Source organism: Jaculus jaculus, chromosome 8 (assembly GCF_020740685.1).
Source record: "Jaculus jaculus isolate mJacJac1 chromosome 8, mJacJac1.mat.Y.cur, whole genome shotgun sequence".
NCBI lineage: Eukaryota > Metazoa > Chordata > Mammalia > Rodentia > Dipodidae > Jaculus > Jaculus jaculus.
Window position 1 is genome coordinate 140,595,848 of NC_059109.1, and position 23,199 is coordinate 140,619,046.

General features: G+C 51.1%; 2 protein-coding genes across 5 annotated transcripts; both read left to right on the forward strand.

Moving 5' to 3' along the window:
- The first annotated feature begins 1,523 nt into the window (after positions 1–1,523).
- Positions 1,524–15,431, forward strand: Slc17a9 (solute carrier family 17 member 9). 4 transcript variants are annotated; one of them, XM_045157315.1, is made up of 14 exons: positions 1,524–1,680; positions 6,254–6,451; positions 6,759–6,898; positions 7,445–7,498; positions 8,001–8,100; positions 9,241–9,371; positions 10,307–10,403; positions 10,649–10,745; positions 11,343–11,430; positions 11,887–11,921; positions 12,463–12,578; positions 13,364–13,419; positions 13,536–13,565; positions 14,132–15,431. In XM_045157315.1, exons 1-14 carry the CDS (start codon positions 1,586–1,588, stop codon positions 14,293–14,295), a joined length of 1,401 nt encoding a protein of 466 aa, XP_045013250.1. In that variant the 5' UTR covers positions 1,524–1,585; the 3' UTR covers positions 14,296–15,431. The 4 variants fall into 4 exon arrangements, with proteins under 4 accessions (XP_045013250.1, XP_004669555.1, XP_045013251.1 ...); XM_004669498.2 differs by lacking the exon at positions 7,445–7,498; XM_045157316.1 differs by lacking the exon at positions 12,463–12,578 and having other exon boundaries at positions 14,132–14,303.
- Positions 15,432–18,969: 3,538 nt separating this feature from the next.
- On the forward strand, positions 18,970–20,171 carry LOC101606237 (aurora kinase A-like). Its single transcript, XM_012951430.2, has one exon. The coding sequence runs from the start codon at positions 18,972–18,974 to the stop codon at positions 20,169–20,171; it is 1,200 nt and encodes a 399-aa protein (XP_012806884.1). The 5' UTR covers positions 18,970–18,971.
- The last annotated feature ends 3,028 nt before the right edge of the window (positions 20,172–23,199 follow it).

Sequence of the window (23,199 nt, forward strand, 5' to 3'; positions counted from 1 at the left end):
GCACATAGAAGCCAAGGTGCTCCCAACACTGGGTACCCCAGACACTGGTTGTCACTACTTTTCCCTAGGATCTGGACACCTGGGTATTCATTCCTGCTATTGAGGCTGTCTGGTCTGAACTGTGTACCTCTGCCCTGTAGCTCTTTTACCTCTGCCAACCTCCACCTGTCTGTCGTAGCACCCTTTCTTTGCTTTTATCCACTCCAGAACAGTAACCCCAGAAGAAGTGCTGTATGTCAGCCAGGCATGGGGGCACACACCTTTAATCCCAGCGCACTCAAATTGCCAAGAGTTCAAGGTTGCCCTGAGACTACATAGTGAATTCCAGGTCAGCCTGGACTAGAGTGAGACCTTAACTGGAAAAATGAGAAAGGAAGGAGAAAAAAGGAAAGAGGGAAGGAAGGAAAGAAAGAAATGCTGTATGTCCCCTGTAGAGATTTGGACAGTTATCAAGAGACCTTGTGTGGTGATGAAAGTGTATTACAAGGGAGAGAACAGAAAAGTAAGAGGACCATAAGTTTAAGGATAGATGCCAATCTGCTGTAACATGGGTCCAGGGCCTCTAGGGGAGCAAGCTTCTCTTCTACCATCTTTGGGTCCTACTGGACATCTATAAATGTCTGACCTCACTTTTAGGTTTCAATTTTTTCCCCATTGCTAGAGATTGAACCTTGGGCTTTACTCATGCCAAGTACATGCTGTACATATGAGCTACACACCCTCAGCTCGGGTCCTAATATTCTTTAGTGCCTTATTCAACAATTGTGCATGGAATAAGGCAGTGAAGATCAGGAAACTGCAAAGGTCCTGTTGTGGGCTGGGTTGCAGAATGTTCAGGAGGCTACAATTGGAAGTAAAGTCTGGGGGTTCTGAGTGTAGTCACTATAGTTGGCCGCCTGCTGTGTGGAGTGGGACTTCTTTAGGTTAGCTATAATGATTTGGGGTTGAGGGTCTGTGAGGAGAGCTGCTGCAGCCTTCAAGTGAGACATGGCTGAGCCCCAACCCAGAGCCTAGTTCATGGCTCTTGCTCATGAACTCCTTTGCCCACAACAGGTTCAGTACCCACTTTCACTACCAGCCAGCACATTTTGAGTGGGTATTAACCAGCACCTCTTAACACCGAACTATTACCAGCCCAGTTCCGCCCTGAAAGATCCATTGGTTTCACTTGTCTGTATTTGGTTACTGATTGGTCCCTACAGCATCAGGGCACAGTTCTGAAGGCAGTACCGTCCCCCCTCAGTTAATAAGGACCAGAGGCACCCTCCCCAACCGCTATTTTCCTGCCTAGGGGCAACCGCTGGCAAGTCTGGGCCCTGATCCCCCGGGGTGTCTCCTCCAAAGCCGGAAGTCCCAGCTTTCCAGCGCACCAAACGCGGGGGGGTGGGGATTGCTGCACGGCAGGGAAGTCCTGGGCCCAGCCTCCCAGGACAACAGTGGGGCGGGGACTCAATTCCGGGGGCGCCTTGTCCTGGGTGTGCCGAACGGAAGCACTGGGACTGACACGTGGACTTGGGCGGCGCTGCCCTGTGGGTTGGCCTGGGCCGGAGGAGGGAGGGCAGGGCAATGGGACTCAGCGGTGCCCATGCGGTCCCAGCGTCCCAGCCCGATGCAGCCACCCCCAGATGAGGTCCGCAGGGCTCCATCCGCAGCAGTGGCGGAGGATACCCACTGGTCCAGGTAAGTGGGGGCATGGGCAAGAACAGGCAGATGTTCAGTCTGGGGAAGTCCAGGGGAGCGGGTGGCGGGGTGGAGACAGACATTCTATTTGGGGAGGGAGCCAAGATGCTACCAGTGAGACCTGGGCTCTGGGTGAGCGCTGGACTCAACAGGCTGCTGCCCAGCTCCTCTGTTATAGGCCATCTTCACTCTTCCTGGGGCTGGCAGGTCCCTCCCTTGGCAGCTGCAGCCCCAGACCCCAGGAGAAAGAATGAGACAGATGCCCTGCCCATCATGGGACCCTCCTCCCCCTACTAAGTAAATCCCAAAACCTTTTAAGCGCTCTTCTAGTCCACCAGGTTGGTGATTCTAGAGTCTGATGGGAGCACTGCCCTAGCAAGATGACAACCCAGGGACACAAGTAAGGTTACTCACAGAGGCAGACACTGGTCAATCAGCAGGGTACCAGGCTAGGACAAGTTCCACTGGTGGCCTCTGACTAGCTGTTCTGTTGCTACTGTCTCCACTGCTTCCCAAGCAGCTGACCCCAATAGAAACCAGGATCAAGATGATGTAGATGGCCACGGGACAGAGGGTTCAAGGATCCAAATGGAGCCAGAAAAAGACCCTCAGATTACAGAGCCTCCATCCTGCTCTGGTTCTATGGGCCAAGGCCCCCAGACCAAGGGGCCCAGAACTAGGCACTGTGAACTCCACCAAAAGCCCACTCCTGGTACCTTCCAGTTGCCTGGAGCCCCAGACCTGAGCCAGATGAAGGCATAGCAGGGACTCAAGTCTTCAAAGCCAGGAGTCACAGAGAGGCATTGGGCACCAAACCAGATCACAGCTCTCCCAGTGCCAATTAGAAAGAGTGGGTGGCCTTGCTGTGCCTCTGAGGAGCACCTGTCCTGGCTCTCTGGCTTGCTACCTGTCTTCCCACCCCATGTTTATCCTACTGCCTCTCTTTCACCTGGCCCCTGAGGCAACACCCAGAGCCTGCAGAATTATGGACTGTTCCACTGCAGGTTACAATTTAATGGCTCTGCCTGGCCCGGTCTTTAGACTACTGCTCTCCTTTGCTTCACATTCCCTTTTCAGAGATGGTGGTTGAGGATTCTGGGGGGCCCTTGTGGGGTCAAAGTCACTCCCAACCCATGTGGATAATAATAATTAGCAGTAAGAACTCTTGGTATGCCAGCCTCCTCCAGCACTATGTGGCTTGGAAGGCAGCTAGGAAGGGCAGAGTTAGGGAGAGGCGGCACTAGAGTGTTCTCTGGGCCTGCTGGTTCACTGGCCACAAACGCCTGCACATTTCCCTTCCCTGAATCAAATGCCACACGAACACCTGTTTGCTCAGCCATGGGTGCTCTGCACAGGCCATCTACAGGAAGTGGCCTGCTATCTTGCTTTCTGAGGGTGTCAGGCTGAGCTCTGAACCCCCAAGTGCACAGGGTGGCACTGTAGTCCCACCCCTTCGTTCCTCATGAGCCGCCAGCAGACTTGGGGGTGCCTGGGCCTGTGGTCCTAACTAGTACTCAGGCAGCTGGGCCTTGTCAGGGTGGCCCCCTCCAGCCAACTGCCTTGTTCTGTGTCCCTTGAAACTGCAGAAGATGAATCTTCATCAGCCTAGTTGATACCACCCACCCAACTCAGAGACGGCCTGGTTTCTGGCTTCGTGGGCACAGGGAAACAACAGGCAACACCTTATCCTAGCTCCTTCTGCCACTCTCTTGCCCTTGCCCCTGTGTCCAGTCAGTCAGGCCAGGGGCACTGGCTGCTTAGAAGCCCATAGACTTTTCTTTCTTTCTTAAGGTAGGGTCTCACTCCTGGAATTCACTATGTAGTCTCAAGGTGGCCTTGAACTCATGGTGATCCTTTTACCTCTGCCTCCCAAGTGCTGGAGGGGGTTAAAGGCGTGCGCACCACCACATCTGGCTCTTTTTTTTTTTTTTCCCCCAGGCTCAGGTCCTCAGATTCCAGAGATTTTCCTCACAGTCTCAAGGACTAGGCATGGGTGGGCTGGCAGGTGGAGGGAATCACCAGTTGATAAGAATGCAGCCGAATTCAGTAAGTCTGAGATTCATCCACCAGAGGAACATTGCCAGTGGTTGATTCAAGCCAGGCTCTGATCCCACTTGTTGGTGTTTTGTGCATGTGAAGCCCAGCATGGTGCTTTCTCAGGTCACCAGAAGCTAGATTTGTGAGTCTTCCTCCTCTAGTCTGAATTTGAAATGTGGGATCCCAGAAGTTGCTCCCTTGGAGGGGTTGGGACTACTCAGGCCCAGGCACTGTCTTTCCTGGGGTTTGTCTCTAGAACTTGATAGAAGTCTCCCTAAACAGGGCCAAAGCACAGTGTACCCTGCACCTGGCTCTCATTCCTTGTCAGGACATTGTCTTGAGCAAACGTTGTCCTGGGTTAACAGGAGCAGGAACACAGGGTACTGTGAAGATATTCCTGAGGGTGCTCAGCCTGCCCTGAGGAACTACCTCCCCCTCCCCTATAGAGCCTACCCCAGGCAAGGTCTCTGTAAACTGCACTGGTGGAATTTGCTTCTGCTGATGGCTACACCAGGATCCCAACAGGGGTGTGGGAGTGACACTAATTTCTCTCTAAAAGGCATACAGTCCAAAAGAACCTTTGAAAGGAGCTTTCTCCCTTCATGTGCTCAAAGCAGCAGAGGGTCACCTGAGTCCTAAGGGACTCGCCCAGCATGCTACCCTTCCCTAGCATACCTATGATTGCCCAGCCCTGCCGCTGCCTGGAGAAGATCAGTTAGAAACAGGAAGCCAGGGCTGGAGAGATGGCTTAGCGGTTAAGCGCTTGCCTGTGAAGCCTAAGGACCCCGGTTCGAGGCTCGGTTCCCCAGGTCCCACGTTAGCCAGATGCACAAGGGGGCGCATGCGTCTGGAGTTCGTTTGCAGAGGCTGGAAGCCCTGGTGCGCCCATTCTCTCTCTCTCCCTCTATCTGTCTTTCTCTCTGTGTCTGTCGCTCTCAAATAAATAAATAAAAATTTAGAAAAAAAAAAAAAAAAGAAACAGGAAGCCAGCTGCACCCACACCCCATACCCTCCAGAAAAGAACAAGAGATGGGGGTAGGGGATGTCTCCAGCCTTTGGGGGCAATAGGAGGTTTTAAAAAAAGCCTATGGGCTGGGCGTGGTGGTGCACACCTTTAATCCCAGCACTCAGGAGGCAGAGGTAAAAGAAGGAAGAGTTCAAGGCCAGCCTGAGACTACACAGTGAATTCCAGGTCAGCCTGGGCTAGAGTGAAACCCTACCTCAGAAAACCAAAAACAAAAATCCTATGAGACCAGGCACGGTGGCTCACGCCTTTAATCCCAGCGCTCAGGAGGCAGAGGTAGGAGGATCACTGCGAGTTGGAGGCCTGGGCTAGAGTAAGACACTACCTAGAAAACAAAAACATTTTTTTTTTTTTTTTTTGTGCTAGTCGTGGTGTTGCCTTTAATCCCAGCATTTGGGAGGTGGAGGTAGGAGGATTGCTGTGATTTTGAGGCCAGCCTGAGACTAGAAAGTTCCAAGTCAGCCTGGGCTACCTTGTAAAACATAAAAACTGGCTGCAGAGGTGGCTTAGTGGTTCAGGTGCTTGCCTACAAAGCCTAAGGACCCAGGCCCCATTCCCCAGAACCTACATACGTCAGATGCACATGGTGGCATGTGTGTCTGGAGTTTATTTGCAGTGGCTAGAAGCCCTGGCACCCTATTTGCTCTCTCTCTCTCTCTCTCTAATAGATAATAAAGTAAAAAAGGCTGGAGAGATAGCTTAGCAGTTAAGGTGCTTGCCAGCAAAGCCAAAAGACCCAGATGATTCCTCAGGGCCCATGTAAGCCAGATGCACAAGGTGGTACATGTGTCTGGAGTTTGTTTGCCACAGTGGCTGGAGGTCCTGGCATACCCACTGTCTTCCTCTCTCTCTCTCTCTCTCTCTCTCTCTCTCTCTCTCTCTCTCTCCCTCCCTCCCTCCCTCTTTCTTTATCTCTCCTTCTCAAAATGAAAATAAAAATAAATACAGGGCTGGAGAGATGACTTAGTACTTAAGGCGCTTGCCTGTGAAGCCTAAGAATTCATGTTTGAATCTCCAGGTCCCATGTAAGCTAGATGCATAGTGATGCAAGCATGCAATGTTGCACATGCACACAAGGGGCACATGCATCTGGAGTTCAATTGCAGCGGCTGAAGGCTCTGGTGTGCCCATTCTCTCCCTCTTTCTGTTTCTCTCTCTCTCAAATAAATAAATAAATTACAAAAAACAGGACTGGAGAGATGGCTTAGCACTTAAGGCGCTTGCCTATGAAGTCTAAGGGCCCAGGTTCAATTCCTCGGGACCCATGCAATGCCAGATGCACCAGGAGACACATGTATCTGGAGTTAACCTGTAGAGGGTGGAGGCCCTGGCACATCCATTATCTCTTTCTCTCATGTAAATAAATAAAAATTAACCTGCCAAAGAGGTTATCTCAATTCTCAACCTGCCCACATGTGTGACTGCATTTCTCACTCCTTGGAGAGGTTTCTGAGTGATCAAAGCTGTTTGAGGGGCTTCTCCGAATCCTGACGCTCTCCTTTTGTCTTACAGGCCTGAGTGCCAGGCATGGACAGGAATGCTGCTCCTGGGCACCTGCCTACTGTACTGCACTCGTGTCACCATGCCCATCTGCACTGTTGCAATGAGTGAGGACTTTGGCTGGAACAAGAAGGAGGCTGGTACCGTGCTCAGCAGCTTCTTCTGGGGCTATTGCCTGACACAGGTGGTGGGCGGCCACCTGGGGGATCGGTAACCAACCCTACTACTTTGGCTTGAGGGGGCCACCCTTATGGGACTGTAGAGAGGGCAGTGGTCCAGGCCTTGTACATAGGGAAAAGAGGCCCATGGTGTAAGAACTCAGCAAGTATTTGGGGTGGGCAGTGTCACAGAGACACACAGCCAGATGGGCCAGGCTCGGCGGTGCACACTGTACTCAGCTTTGGGTCCCTCCTCTGCAGGGCAGGTCACTAAAGCACTCACCCTGGGGCTCTATGCAACGGTGACACCCTGCAGTCCAATTGCATAGCCACCCAACTTCTTCCTTTATCCCTTCTAGCATTGGGGGTGAGAAGGTCATTCTGCTGTCAGCCTCCACCTGGGGCTTCATCACCATTGCCACACCACTACTCACCTGCCTTGGCAGTGCCCACCTGGCCTACATGACCTTCTCTCGAGTCCTCACGGGGCTGCTCCAAGGTAAGGGTCATCTAGTTGCTCCCCTCAGGTGCTGGCATTCAATTCTGCCACCAATTGGGGTGGGCAGAGAACCTGTATTGCCTGCATGCCATCTTTCGCTCAAAAGTTTGCTGTAGGGGCCCAAAGACAGCCACAATGGCTGAGTGACACCTGCCAGTATTCATACAAAGCAGGGGTGTGGGGATGCCTTGCTGTATCTTGTATGTTGTCAGTGAGTAGTCAGGTTCCTTAGCCTTGTGGCTTTCCTGCATAGGAGACTTTGATCTCTGGAGAAGCTCCAGGCATGGGCCTTCTTATGACTTGCCTTCTGGAGGGTCACACTGTGATAAAAGGTTCCAGGAGGGAAGCACTCAGATAATTCTTGGGTCACCATCATGGGTGAGCACACAGAATGCAGACTCAGCACCCTGTGGACATAGGCTATGGGTTCCTATTGTCACAATCCCCAGAAAATCCCTCACAGATCCCTTCCAGGCTTGGGCTCTAGAACACTATAACAGAGAGGACACTTGGTGTAAGGTTGTTTCCAAACTTTTAATCTGCAAGGAGCCCACTGCCTCAGGGGAATCCTGGGAGGAAGCTTTGGCTGTAAGACCACAGGTAGGTACTGGTTCCTGGGAAGAGCGCATGTCTGATTTGTGACACACATATGTAAGGTTATGAGAGTGCCAGAGTACAGCTGAGAAGCTGCTGTGTGGGCTGTGTATGCATGAATGTGTTTATGCAAGGACCGTGCAGGTATAGCTGGGGAGCCGGGGTGGGCTGTGCATGTGCACACATGAATGTGCCTATGGGAGGTCATGCAGTTGGGAAGCTCATAAGATAGGTACGTATTCAGGAGTGAGCATCCTTCTTGGAAGTGGAGGTCCTTCTAGTGGTGCTGTATGCCGTCTTGTACAACTCTCACCCAAAATGAGTCTGTTTGCTCAGCCGAGCAGTATGAAAAGCTCAGCTCTGCTGGACCTGGGGCCAGTGAGATGATGGGAAGGAGTCATGGACATCCTCTGGAGTCACAGCCCAAACCTGAGTGGTGGCCTGGGCCTCACCTCACCTCGCTGCCCCTCACTGTGCACTGGGCCACCATGATCTCTGCTTGTTCCAGGCGTCTACTTCCCAGCCTTGACCAGCCTACTGTCTCAGAGAGTACGAGAGACTGAGCGAGCCTTCACCTATAGCACTGTGAGCGCTGGTTCTCAGTTTGGGTAAGGCCTGACCTTCCAGGGACTCAAGAGGCAGTTAGGTGATCTCTCATGGGGTGGTCTGCAGGACCAGCAGGGGTGGCTAGACTGGCTCTACTGGCTAGGGCTGGTTGCTGCTTTCTACTTATGAATGAAGTGAAAAAAAATATATATATATGATTAAGCATATGTTCAGTTACTTTTCTTGCTATGACAATACTTGACAAAAGCAACTTAAGGAAGGAAGATGTTCTTTTTAGGATTTACAGTTTGAGGTCTAGTTTTTTTATTTAATATTTTATTTATTTATTTACTGAAGAAGGAGAAAGGAGCAGACAGAGAGAATGGGCACACCAGGGACTCCAGCCACTGCAAATGAACTCCAGACACATGTACCACCTTATATATCTGGCTTACATGGGTCTTGGATGGGGAATTGAACCTGGGTCCTTAGGCTTTGCAGGCAAGTGCCTTTGCCACTAAGCCATCTCTCCAGCCCCAATGTACAGTTTTTTGTTTTCTGGTTTTTTTTTTTTCTTTTTAGTTTTTCAAGGTAGGGTCTCACTATAGCCCAGGATGACCTGGAATTCACTATGTAGTCTCAGGGTGGCCTCAAATTCAAATACAATGATCCTCCTACCTCTGCCTCCCAAGTGCTGGGATTAAAAGTATGTGCCACCACACCCAGATTAAATTTTAATTTTTTTTTTTTTGAGGCAAAGTCTCACTCTAGCACAGGCTGACGTGGAATTCACTCTGTAGTCCACGCTGGCCTTGAACTCACAGCATCCAACTACCTTAGCTAGCTCACCTTAGCCTTCCTGAGTGCTGGAATTACAGGTGTGAGCCACCATGCCCTGCTCATTGCCTTCCTACCCTGAAGCATCCTGGTGACAAATTATGGGCCAAGTGGATGGTTTAGAAGGAAGACATTAAAACAGCTCAGGTTCCCTAGCAGTCATCCTTGTGCCGAGTCTCCTCCAATGCACCCCTTTGCCTGCTGGACCAAGTGTTCCATGACTTTTGCCCTCCTTAGCAGAACGTGTGTAACTGGGGTCTCTGTCTCCGGAGGCTCGGCTGACATTGGGGAGGAGTCTTGAGATGTTTCTTCCTCTGGGGATAGCAGCCAAGCTCATAGCATCCATGCCCCTCTGTCCTCCTCAGGACGCTGGTGACTGGAGCCGTGGGCTCAGTGCTCCTGGACTGGTGTGGCTGGCAGAGTGTCTTCTACTTCTCTGGTGGCCTCACCTTGCTCTGGGTGTCCTACCTGTACAGGTACCTGCTAGGTGAAAAAGGTAACTGAGTCCTGTGGGCCAGCTCTTGTGCCTCCCTCCACTGAGCAGTGCTGAGCACGAGTTGTGAGAGCATTTCTTGGGGGTGGGTGAACCATCTCCCCACCCCAGACAGGGCACCAGTGACATGCCGAAGTAACAGTTCTATCCAAGTCTAGATTGGTGGACCAATGAGTTTATTAAGTTTGCTTTCAGGAAGATGATTGAGGGATTTACTTACAGAACCGTAGATGACTCCCAAAACAGCCATATAACAAACAAACAAAAAATTTCCTAGAATGGATGACAACATAAGTGCTTAGATGGAGGACTCCCTTCCCTGTCTTTAGTTAACCTTCCACACTATATATTCTCCCAAGACCACATGCAGTTGGGAAGGAGTGGCTGAGAGCTCAGGTGAGGGTCTATGACCCTCCCTAGGAGGGAACACTAATGACCCCATCTTGAGGTTCTTTTGTAGGAAATCACCCATGCATGATGAAGGCCATGAAGGCTATTAGGCTTGGAAGACAATGTTCTAAGCACCCATGAAGCAGGGGCAGCTCAGCAGGGCCATGAGGTGGCAGCTTTGACCAACTCCACAAACTCCAGGTGCTGAGCTTTCAGCCCACCACAGCCCTGGATCCTCATATAGTTCTATCTGAGGCTAAGGCAGATGCAGTGAGCCCAGCAGGTGCAGTCAGATGATGGAACAGGCTATATTCAAATGGCAAGAAAGGGGCTCTGGGAGACTCCAGGACCAAGTCCAGGGTGGACATAGAACTTGACTCCCAATGGTGATGCCACCTGATAGGCATCCTATAAAGAAGGATGGTGGGTGACACCATGGTGAGGTATACCCTGACTACCCACAGCAGCCCCCAAATAGCTGGTATGTTAGGAATAGACAAGGTGTCCTGTTCTGAAAGTTACCACGTTGAAACCATTTGCTCCCCTAGACCTTGTCCTGGCCCTAGGCATCTTGGTGCAAGACCTGCCTATGGCCAGGCCTTCCAAAGTGCCCTGGAGACAGCTCTTCCGGAAGCCCTCTGTCTGGTAAGCTGGGGCTGGTATGGCCAGGCAGAGTGTGGGGAGGGAACAGAGCTTGAGGTTGAGCAGTCACTCTGTGGTGGACCTGGTTGTACTTGGCAGGGCTCCTGCCATGACACCCTAGCAAATAGCCTCGATCTCAGAGCCATAGGACCTTGGCACCCAGGGGAAAGGAGTAGGTCACACAGTTGGGCCAATGTAGGGAGGGGCCTGGAAGCTAGGTGGATCCCTAAGCCTGGTGCTCTATACAGGGCAGCCATCTGCTCCCAGATGTCCTCAGCTTGTTCCTTCTTCGTCCTCCTCTCCTGGCTGCCCACTTTCTTCAAGGAGACCTTCCCTCATTCCAAGGTGAGTCACACTGCCTAGACCCTCATAGGGTGAGGACAATTGCAAAGCTACCTGGCCTCCCACCCTGAGTCTGGCCTGGCCTGCATATGGACATTCTGGTCTCTGCACACAGATGGTGGCGGTTTTGGCTTATTGGCAATTTATCACCAATGGGATCTAGGCCTTGAGATGATTTCGGGAATAGCTGCTGGCTCAGATGCTGTGAGCATTGCACCTTGTGGTGACCTCAGCTTTCTTAGCCCTCAACCTAGCCTGCTACTCAGCCTTGCTCTCGGGTCTGGCTATTAGGCTGAGTAGGGCCTGGAAGGTCGTGGACAGAAGATCACTTGCCTCAGCTTGACTCAGTGCAAAAGCTGTCAGCTGTCCACCATGCTAGTGATCTTTAAGTGCCTGGCCTACATTCCCTGGCAGGGTGGCCCAGTTCTTGCCCTGTCACCATAAATGGTAGCAATGTTGGGGATTCAGCCACAGGAGTGAGCCACTAGTGGGGACCAGAAGTTACCCAGAGGCCTAATGACAGTCCGTTCCCCTGCCTATGCGTTCTCTCAGAGGTTAGATACCACCCTGACCACCTCTGAACTTCACTTGCTCCCACAGGGCTGGGTCTTCAATGTGGTGCCCTGGCTGGTGGCAATTCCTGCCAGTGTGTTCAGCGGTTTTCTTTCTGACTACCTCATCAGTCAGGGTGAGTGTTGGGGGCCAGTCTTGGGGAGAACCACACCCTCGAGAGTTTTGTTTCCCCTGATGGAGCTGCTGTAGGATGGGGGAGAGGCCACACCTCCAGGACCATACTGTGACAGAGGGATCCACTTTGGGGTAATGTCCTCACAGGCCTAGGTGCAGAGGGCACGTAGACAGGTGTGTTCATTCTCAATGCGTTAGTCCTCTTCATAGAAAGTAGTGCATGCTCTCTGTCTGGAAAAGGCTGGAAAACTCGGAGAGCCACAGAGAAGGCAGATCACTAATGCAACAGCTAGCATTTCCACAGTGGTCTGCATGGCTGTCCTCCCATGCTCTCTACCCAGATCACACCTCTGGGGACCCTCTGGGGGGAAGGGGCCCCTCCCCCAATAAATAAATAAAGAGTTAGCTCAAATGGGCAAATGATGGGTACCCTTTCTGAGTCTGTCTTCCTGCCTAGGTTACAGAGTCATCACTGTGAGGAAGTTCATGCAGGTAAGAAAACTATTCCAATTGTTCTCTGGACATCCTTCCTTTGTTCTCATGTCCTGAGACCTGAGGGGTTATATACCCAAATCACCAGATTCCTTGGACTGAACCCAAAGTGAGGAAGTGGGCTGGGGAAGCCGAGGTCACCAAGAGAGCAGCGCTCACAGCCTCGGAACTGGAACCTGCTCGCAGGTGTAGGTAGAAATCAACTCAAGGCCACAAGCCTGTAGGATAGTAAAACCATAAGAGGTCAAGCTACATAAATAGACACCAGACAGTGGCTGGTATAGGTGACCACTGGAGGGCGCTCCGGGGTTAGTGTTGGGTGTTGGTTTGACTGACCTGAGACCCTTCTCTGAGTTCTGAACTCACACTCTCTGGGCTCCAGAATCTCCCTCTGGGGAGGCCTTGCCTGGGAGAGGTTTTCAGGTTTGGCCACCCAGACCCTTGTTTAGTGCACTTGGGTGGCCTCCAGATGGAGCCAAGCCAGGACTGGCCATGTTGACCAGCATGGTTCCTGGGACCTCTCACCAGCCCTGTCTTGCAGGTGATGGGCCTCGGCTTGTCGAGTGTTTTCGCCCTGTGTCTGGGTCATACCACGAGCTTTCTCAAAGCTATGGTCTTTGCATCAGCCTCCATTGGCCTGCAGACCTTTAACCACAGGTAAAGGACCAATGCCCCTTCTACCAGGGCTGTCCAGGCTGCTAGGTATGCCTAAGTGTTAGTGCCTCTTGGCTCCGGAGTCTCTGAAAGTGAGATCAGGGCAGGCTTTCTGTGGAAGCTCACTCAGCCTAGCTAATCAGGTATCTAGCCATTGCAGACCATGATCATTCGTTGATTCTTTCCCCCAAGTGGAGGGGACAAGGGGGGAGGTGCAACTGCTAATACCAGCCTGAGGCCCTCTGCAGAGACTGTATGCTTCTTTCATTCTATTTCTCTTCCTTCCTTCCTTCCTTCCTTCCTTCCTTCCTTTCTTTCTTTTTCCCTAGGTAGGGTTTTGCTGTAGGCCAGGCTGATCTGGAACTCACTATGTATTCTCAGGGTAGCCTCAAACTCAGTGATCCTGGGATTAAAGACGTGTGCCACCATGCCCAGTGTCATCCTATTTCTTTTGATTCTGTCCCCTCTCCATGGCAGTAGCTGTTGCGTCTGGGCATCCCTGTGTGGGTGGGTGGGTGGGATATGCAGTTTCAAATTAGCAACCATTCAAGGTCATTTGGGCCCACTACAAAATGTTTCCACCAGGCGACCATTCTCAGGAGCAGCTTTAGTGCTGTGTCCAGCAGGGTGGGAGAGAGGCCTGGCAGCATCTGGTGGATGGGCACGGGGAAGGCTTGCATGCCTTCAGTGACTTGGCAGCCTTTTCCATGCTCCAGTAACCCCTTCAGGCTGAGTGCAGATGGTCAGACCCATAGACACTCATCTGCCCTCCATCCTGTTTCCCATAGCGGCATTTCCGTCAACATCCAGGACCTAGCTCCATCTTGCGCTGGATTTCTGTTTGGTAAGGCCAGTGGCCACCCCAGTCTTGTTCCCTCCCCTCGCCAGCAGCTGGGTAGGGGGAGGGAACCACATTGGGCCTTCTCTGATGTCCCTCAACTCTCTCTGGTCTGTTCACAGGTGTGGCCAACACCGCTGGTGCCTTGGCAGGTGAGGCTCGGCCCCAGACTCAGGAGATATACCCAGTTTTGCTTCAGACTCACTAGAAACAAGCCTGGTGGTGGGGTGGGAGGGTCTTCATCCCAGCTGGCTTATCCAGTACTGCAGGGTGGGGTCCTGGTGTCCCACGGAGACCCAGGCTGGCCCAGGGGTGCATAGAACTGCCTGAGTGCTGAGGAGACACCTGACTTGGCTGATGGTGGTCTGTGACCCCTGACTGACTTCAGGTGTGGCATGCCTATCACCTTAGGAATGCCAGTGAGTTCCAGGAGGGACAGGAGCACATTCTGCACTTCCTGTCCCCTGCTTCTTCTTGTTTCCTTTTGGACAAGATATGGGGTGGCAGACCTAGGGGTGATACGTGATGACTGTGAGGTCTCCGATCTCCCACACCTTCCAAGCCTGAACTCAGACACCTCAATTCACCCTGGAGCCTTAATGGCATTTTATATGGCCCCTCCCTGCCTCATCCTGCCCTGCTCTGCCCAGGGAACTCATGGGTGTGACAAGCCAACTTCCCAGGAGCCTCTTCTAGCTTCTGTCTCTCTTGGGTCTAGGTGTGATTGGCGTGTGTCTGGGTGGTTACCTGATTGAGGCCACTGGCTCCTGGACGTGTGTGTTCAACCTGGTGGCAGTTATTAGTAACTTGGGGCTGGGCACCTTCCTGGTGTTTGGAGAGGCCCAGCGGGTGGACCTGCGCCCCACCCATGAGGATCTCTAGCTTCCTGACCCTCCAGTCCCACTCAGAACCCTGGAACCAGCAGCCTCCGGCAATACTGGGCTCCTTTTGAGACACTCAGTGGAACTTGACCTCAGGTGTGTGAGAAGAGGAGAAAGTCCATCATCGCCTGAGGAACTGAAACAAGCTGGAGGGGTGTGTGAGGACAGACACTAGAGCTCTCACAGGCCTGGGTCAGGTTGGGCTCTTCACCTCTCTGAGGCTCACTGTCTCCACATGGCAGTAGGGACAATACTGCCTTTCTCCTGGGGTTTGATGGGTTGCTGCCAATAACCGACCATGTCTGGGAACTTTCTCCCCATGGTGCTGTAGGGAGCACCCCTATCCACATTTTGTTGCTCTGAAGAGTGTTCTCTGTGATAGGGGTGTGTCATTTACTGGAAGATGCTCAGGAGACCTCTGACCCTCACCTGCTCCATGTCAATAGCACCCGCCTATCTCATCCTCTCTAGTCATGTCAACCAAAGGTGTCTGTATACATTGCCCAATGTCCCCAGGGTAAGGCATCCCCACAGAAGCCATAGTACTAGACAGGCCTTGATGCCTGCTTCTCCTAGCAACTAGACTGCCTCTTGGTCAGTGGGCTAGAGGACTTTGCCTGCGTCTGGAGACCCTCCAGAGCCCCTGGTTCCCTTCCTGTGGATCCCTTGATACTAACAATGTGCCCTGGCTAGGCAGGCACCTGGTACTACTTGGGCTTTGCCTGGACACTCCTCCTGTGGAGAGCACATCAACATCTCCTATGGGAATGTGTACTACACACCCCAGAACAAGGTGAATGCCCTCCTTCTGGCTTCGTCTTTCTCCCTCCCCTTTTATGCCCTGAGGAGCCTATGAAGTCCATTAGGGAAAAAAAAAATTAAAGCTATGAAGAGCCTTACCAAAGCCTTATTTTTTTTGCCAATTCATAAAATGTCTCTTTATTAATATAATAGCTTAGGAGTAAATAGTGAAAATGCTTAATAATCATAGGAAAGGCATTCATCTGTTGTAAAAGTACTTTGCTTCCTCTGCAGTAAATTTTAAGTCCTCTGATAAGGTTCAGAAGTCATAAGATGAAAGCCCTATTTAAGTGATAACTACTAAACTATTTAAGAGAAGTTTGTTATTTTCTTTAACACACTTTGCTGCATTCATTTTTCCTGGGGAAGTGAGCCAACATTTATTCATGCAATAGAGCACAAATGACAGACCAAAGAAATGATTCCGCTCAAGTCTTGCTTGGTGAATGAGTTTGATTGAGGTTACTGGCATATGGGTGACATATGGGCAGCTAGACCACTAAAGAAGAGTCTCCCTTTCCCTGCAAGTGTTAGGGGAAGTGGGCTCATGGGCCTGGTGCACTGCCTCTCGTGAGCCCTCTGTCTGCGGGAATATTAATGAGTCAAATCTTGTGAGGGTCTCCCACTGGTAATCACAGCCACTCTGATGTCAAGACAACAAAAGACACATGTCATGCTCAGAGGATGTCATTCTGCAATATCCTTGTTTGTTTAAAAAATATTTTATTTATTTATTTGAGAGAGAATGGGCAAACCAGGGCTCTAGCCATTGCAAATAAACTCCAGATGTATGCGCCACCTTGTGAATCTGGCTTATGTGGGTATTGGGGAATCAAACCGGGGTCCTTAGGCTTCCCAGGCAAGCACCTTAACCACTAAACCATCTCCCCAGTCAGGCACCTTGTTTTTTTAAGAGTGAACATAAGCCAGACATGGTGGTGTATCCCTTTAATCCCAGCACTTGGGAGACAGAGGTAGGAGGATTACTGAGTTCGAGGCCACCCTGAGACTACATAGTGACTTCCATGTCAGCCTGGGCCAGAGTGAGACTCTATCTCAAAAAGCCAAAAGAAAGAAAGAACATAAGTTAGGCTGTGTAGACAGCCCTGCTGTTAGAGCATGCCTTGCAGGCATGAGGACCTGGGTCATGTAACAGCCACGTGTGGTGGTATACACCTGTAGTTCCGGTGCTTGGGAGGTTGAGACAGGGTGTGGTAGTTTGAATGTGAAGGTATGTCCCTCATAGCCTCAGGTATTTAAACTTACTGTTTGAGTCCCCAGCAGCCTTCGGAAGTGGTGGGGTGGGGGGGCTGTCACTGGGGCCAGATCTTATTCCTGAGCTCTGGCAGTGTGCTGGCTTGTGGTGCTGGCTGTTTGGCAGCATCTCTGCTTGGGTCTAAGAAATGGACCTAGCTTCTTCTGCCACTAATGAAACTCCTCTGGATCTATAAGCTTTAAATAAACCTGTTCCTCTCATAAACTGTGTCTGGTTGGGTGCTCATGCCAGCAACGTGGAGCTGACTACAACAAGGGAGATACTGAGAGCTTGCTAGTAAGCCAGACTAACCTAACTGGTAAACTCTAGTCCAATGAGAGACCATTGTCTCAAAAAGGTGGATGGGAGCAGGGCGCAGTGGCACACACCTTTAATTCCAGCACTCGGGAGGTCGAGGTAGGAGGGTCACCATTAGTTTGAGGAGACCCTGAGACTGCATAGCGAATTCCAGGTCAGCCTGGGATAGAGTGAGACCCTACCTCAGAAAAAAAAAAAAAGGTGGATGACATACTTGAGGAATAACAAATGACACCTGAGGTTGTCCTCTGGCCTCCACTCATGCACACACTTATGTGTGCCAACTAGTCTACATTCCTTTGCAGTGCCAAGAACCCCTCCCTCAAAGACGGTGGAACACAGACATGTCAGAATTGTCCCCCAACTTCAACATGTTCACTGTGCCATGCACACACCACACACACAAAATTTAAAATAAAAATATTTTAAAAAAATTTAAAGGGCTGGAGAGATGGTTCAGTGGTGCAAAGCCTAATGACCCTGTTTGATTCCCCAGTACCCATGTAAAGTCAGATGCACAAAGTGTGGTACATGCATCTGGAGTTTGCAGCACCTGGCATGCCCATTCTCTTTCTCCCTGTCTGTATCTCTCTGTGTGTCCATCTTTCTCTGCTTGAAATAAATAAAAATATTTTTTAAAAATGTAAACATTAGTGCAGTGACACTATGTAGTTTCACACTGTACAATTATCATACCATCCCAAGAACTTTGTTATCTTGCAAAATAAACTGAACCCAAGAAATATTAACTCCCCCTGTCCTAGCCCCAGAACCCAGTCCCCATCAGTCTTTCCATGGACGAAGCTGACTCCTCTGGGGCTTCATGTGAGTGGCAGGCATCAGGATTTCCTTCCTTTTTGAGGCTGAGTAATGCTTCTTTGTGTGGGACTATAACGGAGCTCAGTTTCTGCTTCATATGTGTGAGGACCTGCGTTGTATCTCAGCACCACAGAAAAAGCAAAATGACAATCCCAAGCATTCCATTGTTCAAATGGGTCATATTTTGGACAGGGTGGTACAGGATTTTTGGGTTCAGGAGCTGTCTCCCAGAATTTATGAACCCCAAGTTTTGGATTGTCTTACCTTTAATAAAGACAGACTCAAGAAGAATAAATTATGAATCATTAAGTTCATTTGGGGAAATCACAAACTGTGGGGTTTATGTGAGAGAAACTGAGATCTAGGAAGAGAGGCTAACATGTGGGAGGTAGGAAACATGCTGTCATGTGGAAAACAGCATAGTCCACGAGATCCATTTGAGAAAAACAGGTTGTTGTGGCGGGGGGCAGGGGGGAGGAACTGGAATAGAACCACAAGTATGTGGAGGACAGAACTCAGATGTATATGTATGGAGACTGAGAAAGAATTCACATGGCATCTGCAATGTGTTCTCCTAAGGAGGGAAAATATTAAAGCAGAAGAGAATGAGGTTTGGGAGAAAAAACTGGAGCAGAGCACAAGCACATGGAGGATTGAACTTAGATGCAGGGAGACTTAAAACACAAATGGCATTCACCAGTGCTCTCAGAAGAGGGAAAATTCCAAAGCAGAGACCAAGAAATTCAGAGGAGAAATGAGTAATGAAGAGGGTTACATGCATGGTTACCCAGAGTTTAAGGAAACTACACAGGTAGCAAGCCTGGAGTTTGTGAGAGCATCCATGTGGTAGATCAGAGATTAGAGGGCAATCATACAAGTCATCAAAGTGACAAGTTACCCCAAACTATAAAGCAGAGGCAAGCAGAGAACACATCCAGACCAAGAAACTGTATTATGCTCAACCCCTCCCTCCCCCACGTTAGGTGGATGTGGGGCCCAGACTCACATGTGTCCAAGCAGAGATGAGAGGGAGCCCAGAGAGGATTCCACAGAAGGGAGTGGGGGAGGTCACACCAAAAGAAAGGGAGGGACCAGGAAGATGAAGTCTTTACAGGGTTAGATTCAGGTATGCAAGAGGAAGACCTGATTGGTTCATAAATATGGTGGATGGATCCCAGAGCTAGTCCACAACCAGAGCCATTTTATTTAGATAGCTTGCTAGGCTGTAGGTAGCAGGGGCCCCTGTAGATCAGTCTTGATCAGACATGTGTTCCATCCCTGCCAAGAGTTCCATTCTAGTGCCAGGGTGAGGTGGAATGTAGGGTGGCATCTCATGGTTCTCTTTGGGCCTCAATCTCTAACTGAAACTACCTTAAAAAAAGCTATCTTGCTATTTAAAAAGAAGAACCTTTGAATTGTAATGGCTGAGCTGCGGAAGGACTTGCGGGCTTCGGGGCACCAGCAGGAGCTGGCCGGCGGGTGTCATGGACAGATCTAAAGAAAACTGCATCTCGGGGTCTGTTAAGGCTACAATTCCACTTGGTGGTGGTCCGAAACGTGTTCTGATTACCCAGCAGAATCCGGGCTCTGCCAGCAGTGGCCAGGCCCAGAGGGTCCTGTGTCCTTCCAATTCCTCCCAGTGTGTTACTTCACAAGGCCAAAAGCTTGTCTCCAGCCACAAACCGGTGCCCAAGCAGCTGCAGACAACCGGCATGCCACAACCTGTCTCCCGGCCAGCCAGCATCCCTCAGAAGAGCGAGCCGCCGCAGCCCCAGCCTGCAGCTTCCGGAAATAATTCTGAAAAGGATCAGGCATCAAAACAGAAAAACGAAGACTCAAAAAAGAGGCAGTGGACTCTGGAGGACTTCGACATTGGCCGCCCGCTGGGTAAAGGGAAGTTTGGGAACGTTTACTTGGCGAGAGAGAAGCAGAGCAAGTTCATCCTGGCCCTGAAGGTGCTGTTCAAGGCCCAGCTGGAGAAGGCGGGGGTGGAGCACCAGCTCCGGAGGGAAGTGGAGATCCAGTTGCACCTTCGGCACCCTAACATTCTCAGGCTCTATGGTTATTTCCACGATGCCACCAGAGTTTACCTAATTCTAGAATATGCGCCCCTTGGAACAGTCTATAGAGAACTGCAGAAACAGTCCAAGTTTGATGAGCAGAGAACTGCTACGTATATTACCGAGCTGGCAAATGCCCTGTCATACTGTCATTCAAAGAGAGTCATTCATAGGGACATTAAGCCCGAGAACCTGCTCCTTGGGTCAGCTGGAGAGTTGAAGATCGCAGACTTTGGGTGGTCTGTCCACACCCCGTCCTCCAGGAGAACCACACTGTGTGGCACCCTGGACTACCTGCCCCCCGAGATGATCGAAGGCCGGGTGCATGACGAGAAGGTGGACCTGTGGAGCCTGGGTGTCCTCTGCTATGAGTTCTTAGTTGGAATACCTCCTTTTGAGGCACACACGCACCAAGAGACCTACAGAAGGATATCACGGGTGGAATTCACATTCCCTGGCTTTGTGACGGAGGGAGCTCGGGACCTCATTTCCAGACTGTTAAAGCACAATGCTAGCCAGAGGTTGACGCTGGGGGAGGTCCTGCAGCACCCCTGGATCTTGGCAAATTCCTCAAAGTCATCAAATTGCCAGAAAAACAGAGAGACCACTACCAAATCATCTTAAGCAGAGGGACCTGGGCCTGGGCTGCTGCACTTTCCGTGGGATACCACTGTGACCTCCCTCCCTCCCGTTGACGGCTCGACTGCCCTTGGCTCACCATGTGGAGCCTTGCTGTCCAGAAACGCCCGGCCCAGAATCGTGCTGCTTTTACTGGCTTAGTAAGTTAGCTGGAGCCGAGGTTTGACTGGAACTGTCCCCACAGCCCATGCTGGGCAAGGAGTCCTGGTGGGAGGAAACTTGAGAGTGTGGCTGTGGGGAAGGTGGCCACTGCCTTCTGCCTCACCTGCGCTGAGTGTGTGTGTAACTTATTGGGTCACCAAGCCTAGAAAAGCTGTCGGAATGTGTATGTGGTTTTCTTTTAAATGTTAAAATAAAGATTTGTACAGACTTTCACTTTTCCTTCTGTGGCCTCCCCTCGGGAGTGCTCTTGTTCCTCTGCCTTCTTAAGCCCAATGGGACTCTGGTCCTCCTTAACCACTGTGTCACATGGGAGCATTGCTCTACCTCTGTTCTGAGACTTGATTGGGACACAGAGACTGAGTGTCTTGAAGCTTCTCCTAATGCTAAGGGCTCTTTCTTACGTTGGGGTTGTGCCTATGTGTTAAATCTATGTTGAATACATGAATGCATAGTCAAAAAAAAAAAAAAAAAGCTATCTTTCTCCTATCCTCCTTCGGGGGTAGACGGAGTTACACTATATTGTCTAGGCTGTTTATGGTACTAGGCTCAAGCCATCTTCCTATCTCAGACGGGACTGTGGAAATGGGCCATTTGTCTACCATCTGCCTGCTGATAGATGCTAAGATACTTCTGCTCTTCGGCTAGTGTGAATCACACTGCAGCTGATGTGGGAGTGCAATGGTGTGCAATTGGAACCTCTAAGTTTCATCCACAGCCAGCTGAGAAATCTTTGCATGTGAGAGGAAAAATATTCATTACTTGATGACCCTGTGTCACCTCAGCTCTAAGTGCTTTGAGCCCCCTGAAGTGATGCAGGTCATCCCATATAGGCAGACCTCGCTGAACACCCTGGGGGGCCTCAGATTCCAGTGTAAACCACAGAGTTCTGGGTTCCAGTCCTGTGGGTCACACTTCTGTCATTTCCTCAATGAGTAGGTAGATGCCAGGAAGAGGCTGCTACATGGGCTTTGGGGGGTGCTGGCTGATGGGCAGCAGGGGCTCCCTTCATGCTACTCACCTCATGCTGGGCCTTCACCACAGATCCAGGCCCTGCCTCCCTCAGGTGGTATCTGCGGAGGGAGGGTGCAGAAGCTCCAGTAGGGTGGGGTCTGTGAGCCTGTAATCAACTGCCTGCAGACCTAGACGTGCTACACCCCAGTGGATAGCTGGGTCAGGATGGAGGTGGGGAGGCCTTCCCTCACCAGATCCGAGATCTACTGTGATGGCCTGAGCCTAGAGCAGGCCAACGAGCATCTGTGGAGTTGGCTGGGTACATGCTTGCTCATGCATTCATGCTTCATGGATCCACTCAGCAGCAGGCCTGTTTCCCACAGTCAATCCAGACCCTGAAAGCATCTCTGATGTGGGGACCCTTGGATTGTCCTGAGGATGAGAGGGGCTGGGTGGACAGGCCTGGCTGTGATGGGCAGGGGTCATTCAGATGAGGTAACAAGGCACCTACCTGAAGGCCTCAGAGTCTTATGGTGACTTTGTCTAGGACTTGTTTGAGAAGGAGGAGGTGGGCAGGCAGGGAGGGGCAGCAGGTGGAAGGAGCTCTGAGTAGAGCTGAGAACTTCGTGAGAAGCAGCCTGACCCCACATAGGGACCAGCTCAGGCTGGCCTGGGTGGGTTAGCCTCTCCATCCCTGAGCTGTGCACACTGCCAGTCCTGTCTTGTTAGGAGCAGACTCCTTAGCCTTACAGCTATGCCCTCCAGCAATTTCTAAGACCAGGTTTTTAGAGCCCTCAAGCCACACCAGGGTCTCCTGTTGAGGCCTGACAGGACATCTTTCATGTGGATGAGATCCCTGAGGACTTCTTCACCCACTGGAAGCAGGGGCCGTGTGAGCAAAGTGTGGGCATGAGTGTGCATGGGTAGCACGCGCTCTGCACTGTGCTGGTGTGCCTCTTGCCCATAGAGCTCAAACCCTCAGACTCTGCCATTGTTGGTCCCTCTCTGGCCAATAGAGGGCGGTGTTGGACGAGCTGTGTAGTCTTCAGGACTGAGGAGTCTGAAAGTACCCAGTCTTCTCTCTTCTCCTTGGGACAAAGTTGGGAAGAGCTGTTGTCCCTCTGCTGCACAAAGGGGGAAGGGACAGGGAGAGCATTGTGGGCAGTGGCAGGGGTGAGTCACATTCAGTTCATGGTGAAGCAATAACAGGCATGAAGCCAAGGAGAGGGCTACAGGGGAGGAGCAGTCCTGGGCATTTGATCCTCCCACCACCACCACCCGGCCCAGAGTCTCCCTAAGCCCTTGGTCCTGAGTCCGCCCACCTCCATCTGTCTGCCTGCCTGCATGTCCCTCCAGGCAAGGCTGTGCCCATGCTGCCCCCAGCGCCCTTGTAGCCCTGTACCAGCCTTCCCAGGGTACCCCCATACTTAGGTATAGGGCTGTCCTTTCCTGGTTACTGCAAATGATACTTGTCTGTCATTTCTTCGAAGCAGGATCTTTAATGACTGCTTAATATTTGTAATTAGTATGTTAATATCCCCTCCACCTCTCTGGGCTGCCTCCCCATTTCTGGGCCATTGTCCTTCAGTTGTAGGACAACAATGCCCTGAGGCCCCCCTTGGTCTCTTGGGGACTCTTGGACATCAGCTCTCTGGGTCAAACCATCAGTCTGGGATAGGGCCTTTGGCTGGGGCACCTCCAGAGTCCCCAATGTATTCAGTCCACCTGTCTACTAGCCCTTTCCCCTCACCTAGGTCCTGCTAGGCAAACTGGGGTGGAAAGATGGTTTGTGAGTTGGAAATATACTTTTGATGGGAGTTACTTTATTATGTTTAATTGAAAAGCACTGAAGTTAAGTCATGAATATTCATGTTGGAGGCTCTGGCATGCAGCCAGTTGT